Source organism: Octopus bimaculoides, chromosome 18 (assembly GCF_001194135.2).
Source record: "Octopus bimaculoides isolate UCB-OBI-ISO-001 chromosome 18, ASM119413v2, whole genome shotgun sequence".
In the NCBI taxonomy this organism is placed as follows: Eukaryota; Metazoa; Mollusca; class Cephalopoda; order Octopoda; family Octopodidae; genus Octopus; species Octopus bimaculoides.
This window is the reverse complement of record NC_068998.1, coordinates 48,896,652-48,903,123: the sequence shown is the minus strand read 5'-3', so window position 1 is coordinate 48,903,123 and position 6,472 is coordinate 48,896,652. Positions and strand designations below refer to the sequence as shown.

The window sequence follows — 6,472 nt, the reverse complement described above, 5'->3', positions numbered from 1 at the left end:
ATGGATGCGTTTTTATGTATATATTTTCATGTCTAGATGCATGCATATGTATTTATGTGCTAAACTTTTGGAAAGTTTTACATATCTTTACAGTTCCATTGACGGTTTGAATCTGTATTCTTCTAATCAGCCTTTTTCTTTCAGGTTTTGAGAACCCTAATTTTTCCAGGTTTTTGTTGAGGCAGTTCGTTACATATCCCAATGCCTCAACAATCACGGGTATGAATCTGAACTTGTAGTCTGGGTGGAGTATCTGCAAATTTCTCAGTAGCTCGGCGTAGTTGTTCTCTTTTTCTCTAAGCTTTAGCGTGATGTTGACATCCGCAGGACAGCTGATTTCTACTACTGTACACTGTTTCTCCTCTGTCCCAGATTACTATATCCGGTCTATTATGTCTGCATTTTATTGAGGTTTTTATTCGGACATTCCACCAATACTCTTTTATATTGTGAGTGATAATGGCCTCTACCTCATATGGGTCTTCATCTACTTAGCCCCGGGGTTATCCTGTCGGCGGATTTCATTGTACAGTGTCTTGGCCACAACATCATGTCTCATAGGTAGGTAATACCGTGATGACATTTTTGGACAGCTGCTGATGATGTGTGTGATATCTTCGATACTGATTCCACAGAGTCTGCATCGGTTATTACATTGTGGCGCTTTGCCCGCCTCTCTGTCCCGTTTGTTTATTAGGAATTTGGTTGCTATTTCTTGTTCTTGAATAGCAAAGGCATACCCTTCAAAGTGAGAGTTGGTGACCCGATTGTTTGTCCACGATAGACTTCTCTGGTTGTCAATGTTGTTATCACCCTGGAGCTTTCTGTTAACGTATCCATGCATGGTCTTCTGCTGGAATGCATTCATCCTCTCCTCTGATGTTATGTTACGGTAGAGTCTTGCAATTTCTTTGGGTAAGATTTCAGGGTATGTATGTGTGTATGTATGTGTGTATGTATGTATGTGTACACATACATACAGATATAGAATGATATTTTTGAACATATCTATTCCAGAATACTTCAGCCAGCCTATATTGTCGGAAACACCCCAGAACTTCTACGGGAATATATAAAGTTACGTAATGCACTTACTTCAACTTACGATGAATGGGAAGCTGACTCCCCAACAGCAAAATCCGGTTAGTTACGCTTCTTGTTGGTTCTACTGAGTCGATACAAAGACAAATATCCTAAAGAACACAATACAGAGTTTTTGAGGGTATCTTTTATAATTAACTTCTTTTTTTATATATCCAGTTTTCCTTGTTATAATTTAAAACAGCACGGCCAGTGGACTGTGAAGTCTTGTATAAAACAAATGGAGAACTGCACCTTTTATAGACACATAAATTAACAGAGTCAATGCTCTATACATTAATAACCAATATTTGGAACGTATAATGTTGCATTTTGCAGCAATTTGACTGAAATTACATATTTAGGAATGAATTAATAAATTTTAAAAAATCAAAAACTAGTACATTTTATTTTCTGTATATATGTGTATACCTATTTGCATGCATGCATACTTACAGACATACATACATACATACATTCTTACTAATATATTGTTTTCCTAAATCAGCTAAACTAAATGTATCAAACTGTCAGGGAGTTGGACGCAACTTAATGCGGATGGGTGACGAATTGGACGGAAAATATCGTGACAATACCAACAGCGTTGTTCGTGAATACGAATCTAGATTGATTGAATATGATAATTTCAAAAAGGCTGCCAAGAAACTGTTATCAAACATTACAGAACGAAGTCTACAGGTAACAGCAATCTATTCTCCTTTTTCATTTTTCATATTACGTCACGAAAAATTTATAACATCTACACTTATGTCCCATTTTAAATTAATTTTTTAAAATTCAAAATTAAAGGCTGCTGTTCCTATCCTCCTTTAGAACTGTTAGACGCTTAGTGTATAAATAAGATATTATACTTCTTGCAAACCAAATCCAAAAACAAAATACTTCTGATTCTTTATCCAGAATCGTTTTTTTTTTTTTTTCGTTTTGTTTTGTTTAAATGGTCTATATAATCTCTAAATTAACACACTTTAAAATGATTCGCTCGCTTTCACTTTCTCTTCCCCTCAATCTGTCTCACACTCACATACATAAACACGTACACATGTACATACACAAACAGCATAGGTCTGGTGGAACAGTGTGAGGAAATACAGGCTTCTTATATATATATATATATCTATTTATATATGTAAGATACAGAAATAAATTTATTTCTCAAACGCGTGATCAGGATAAATTATCCATATAATGCAGAAAAATACGTTGCCGGCCAGCCATGAGACTCGAACTCACATCTCTGTGATTACATGTCAAGTGTTTTACCATTAAACTAAACTGCCCAGCAACGAATTCTTCTGCAATTTTAGAACTTATAAATGTAGCTTCATAAGACGCTAACGTTAAAGTCAACTTTACGATGAAAGTAAACAAACAAAGTTTGTTCTTTTTTAGAAGCGTTGAGATGTATTGTAAGATACAAAAATAAATTTATTTCTCAAACGCGTGATAATGCTATAAATAGTGTGATCAGGATAAATTATCAGGATATATTATTATTATTATTATTATTATTATTATTATTATTATTATTATTATTATTATTATTATTATTATTATTATTATTATTATTATTATTATTATATAAGTAGATAGATGTACATATACATATACGAGGTCTGATCAATAAGTATTTGAACTGTTGCTATAGTAACGAAGCTAAACCATTCAGAGTGAAGCTCCTTGAACTCTGCTCTGTATGCGCACTAAGTTTTACCGTTCTAGCTCACTTCTGCTATTTACAGCAGTGCTTGGAAGGAAGGTGCGTATCGGGTGATTGTTGTTATGGCGACACCTGCCCAGAAGCCTACGCAAAGTTGCAGAAAGTGTATGGAGAGACCTCATGTAACACATATTTATATATTGTCTTTTCTTCTTCCAGCTAGTTGCAGTATTTGAAATCTGTCGACGATATACATCTGCTTACCCTTCATTCAGTAGTGACAATATAGTTGAACAGCATGCTGTTACATACATTCATGATAATTTCACTTCAAATGGTGACTGGGTAGGTTTTCATTTCCTGTCTTTGCATTTTTTACTATACAATATTTTTGTAAAATTTAAATTATTTTCTAGATACCTTTGACATAATGTTGTGAACTATTTCCATTTTTTTTTTTTTTTTGCACATCTCAAGCTATTCTATTCTGTTGACTCCATTGTGTTCCTGTGTTCCTTTTTGAAGACCGTTTCTTTTAGAGATTCCTGTGTAGATCCTTTTCTTGACCATTCCATAGTGTTATTTTGGTCTATCTTAGCTGGTTTTCCCTGCATTTTTTCTATGTTTGCCCTTTTTGCTATAACTTCTGTAATATTGCTGTAGATTTCGTTATATTTTCACTTATAGATTGTAATGTGTCATTTTTCTTCACGCTTTTCATGTTATTATCTCACCTTTTGTGTTCAATTTGGAGATAAGGTAGCAATTTCTTGTATACGCATGTGCATCATTCTTCTTTAGACTCCCTATTGTAATTATAGATGTTTTCTTAACATTTTTGTAGTGTTTTTGTATGTTACTTTCTACACAGTTTATAAACTTCATTGTAAACTTTATAGTAACCATTTTGTAGACTATTCCTTTTAGTATACAGATGTCATGTTTCCGGTTGACATAGCCATGCTTAATATGTAATTAACATATAAACACCACATTTTCTTTTGTTCTTTCAGACACCAGAGAAGAATTAAGTAAATACGACAGACTTCAACGATGAGACAGATAAGCTGACTGAAAGACCGAATGAAGAAAGTTCTAGAGAAGAAAACCGAAGAGATGGTACCTCACCGACTATTGTTGAGAACAGTGATATCTACGACCCACAAGGATTTGCCTCCTTCAAGTGGTTGTGACAAGTTCTTTTTCTTACAAAAGAACTCAGACAAAGGACGTCCAATAAGCATGGTTGTTCATTGTAACAGGCAGATTTCCCAATGTTATACCAGTTATATTGCACCTGTTCATCGATGTAGGTCAAATGAGGGGTTTTCGTCATGAGTAGTCTTCCATAACAACAACTGATGAACCACATGTGATAAGACAAAAGGGTCAAAGGTCGTTCCCAAGACAGAAGATCAGAAGACCGGTTTCCGGATTCTTTGGCGTAAATATTCCCCACTTCCTGGACGAGAATCCGGTCAATTTCAAATTACTCGTTTTCGCCAGCTGAGTGGAGTGAAGCAACGTAAAATGAAGTGTTTTGCTCAAGAACACAACCCATCGCCCAGTCTAGGAATCGAACCGCAGTCATACGATCATGAGTCCAACACCTTAACCACTAAGCAATTTACCTCCACTGTGATAATAACAGAAGGGAAAACATTTCCACTTTTGTGCTGGGTGTAGAGTCGACTTTTCCTCTGGGGTCCTTCACTATAAAAAACTATTAGTGGGTCCTTAATTCACTTAAAGTAATTTTTAAAATATTTGGTGAGGTTACTTTATACAGAGACACCATCCCATTGGATTAACCATAGTTAAGTTAGCATTCATATATTTAATATAATGAGTATCAAAATTTTAATTAGAAATGATTATGTGGCGAGGGACAAAAACAACATAAACTTACAACCTTCTACTTGTATTTACTGATAACCTCGTTACTACTACATGTACAGTGTAAAATATTCCTCGCTGGAGAGGGCTGATAACACCGAAACATACTGGTAGTAGTCTCCTGTAGATGACAAAAGGGTGAATATAATACTACGTTACGAAATAATGTCCCTACTCAACCATATAAATTTTTTTATTAGATTTCTGATACTATATCAACAATTGTTTTCTCATGTAGATGACGTGTTTAAAAATTAACGTTTGTGATTTCATTTCTTTAAATAAGGTAAATTTCCACATTTTCACAAATATATTATATACTTCGTGATTCTAGCATCATTATTTCTGTAAGAATGGCGTCTAAGTTTGGCGGTGGAACATCAGTCCAGAGTTGCCTCTCTTATCTACAAAAACTGTTATTGACAACAAACAAATTTTATCCAGAATTTTTTTTTTTTTCAAAGTGATCAATGAAAGCATTATAATGATTAAAATTAATTATATTATAATAATCATAAATTATTGTAAATAATTATATAATAAGTATAAATATTAATAGTTTTGATTCCAACTGTGTTATCTAAAATCTTCATTTGACAGAGGTATTATCTGAAATATCCATTTGACGCAAATAAACCATTATCGCTGCCAAATCTTAAATTTCTATCACTCACATATTTAAGGAGAGAGATTGAAAGAAAATTAAGAAAGAGATTGAAAGAAAAGTAGAAAAAAATGCATAAATACGTGTGTGTGTGTGTGTGTGTGTCTGTATGTGTGCTTTATATATATATATATATATATATATATATATAGAGAGAGAGAGAGAGAGAGAGAGAGAGAGAGAGAGAGAGAGAGATAGGTTATGAGCGATGGTGGTGTCAATTAGACCCAGAGGTTAAGCTCCAAGTTTGGTGATTATATGAATAAGGGGTCCAACGTAGGTCATATATCAGCGTGTGAATATAAGGATTTACTTTTCGTAATGAGATTTAAAAAAAAACCAAGGCTGTGTATAATATAGAACATTTACAAATAGGTCTTACAGCTGTTTCCAGGATATTTATTATATCCCTTCATCAGAGACGGTGTGAGAGGATGGTTACACTATTATATGTATACCATTCTGCCTGAACAATGGATTTACAAATACAATATCTCTACATTCACTCTCTATTTCCTATCTTATCTCAACTAACTATTGCTTAACCATCCTCTCACACCATCTCCGATGAAGGGATATAATAAATATAATAATGAAGTGTTTTGTTAAAGAACACAATGCCCGGTCAGCAATTGAAACCACAATCTTTACTAAACCATGCACATCCTTTTATGCAGGTATCGTTAATGCAGTTACAGGTTTAAAAAGTTTGGTTTGCAAATTTTTCTGATAAATTTAAATACGGCACTTCTTTGATACTAATTCGTCTGAGCCCGCCCTTGGTTTTATGTTAAGAAACCTTCTGATAAATTAAATTAAAGTATTCCGAGAAAATCTCATGCTAATTTGTGTTTCAAGCACCGATATAAAAACGACAAAATTGTTTTGATAAGTCTTCCATTGGTTTCCACATTAATTTAAATAAAAGTAGCGTATTTTAACAGAAAGAGAACAACAATGGTGTTTAGTCTTTTGTCTAACGTTGAGAGACAGAAGCTGTATCTGTCAAACAGAGACACGCTATGTCTATCTATCTGTTCATTTATCTGTTAGTCCTTCTATCTAACAGTCGATTTATCCGTCCATCCCTCAGCCTTTTTATCTGTCAGTTTATCTATTTCCTCTCTCTCTCTCTCTCTCTCTCTCCATAT

General features: G+C 33.9%; 2 protein-coding genes across 4 annotated transcripts in view; one reads left to right on the top strand and one right to left on the bottom strand.

Moving 5' to 3' along the window:
• LOC106877837 (uncharacterized) overlaps window positions 1-5,317 on the top strand; it is a 22,592-nt gene extending 17,275 nt beyond the window's left edge. For all 3 annotated transcript variants that reach the window (XM_014926886.2, XM_014926871.2, XM_014926878.2), the window contains exons 3-6: window positions 1,018-1,142; window positions 1,589-1,779; window positions 2,981-3,106; window positions 3,775-5,317. In XM_014926886.2, the coding sequence (XP_014782372.1) occupies window positions 1,018-1,142; window positions 1,589-1,779; window positions 2,981-3,106; window positions 3,775-3,792 (460 nt within the window). In that variant the 3' untranslated portion in view covers window positions 3,793-5,317. The remainder of the gene's footprint in view (window positions 1-1,017; window positions 1,143-1,588; window positions 1,780-2,980; window positions 3,107-3,774) is intronic.
• The window catches only part of LOC106877747 (uncharacterized), a 260,355-nt gene that overhangs the window by 189,684 nt on the left and 64,199 nt on the right, over window positions 1-6,472 (bottom strand). The window lies entirely within an intron of this gene.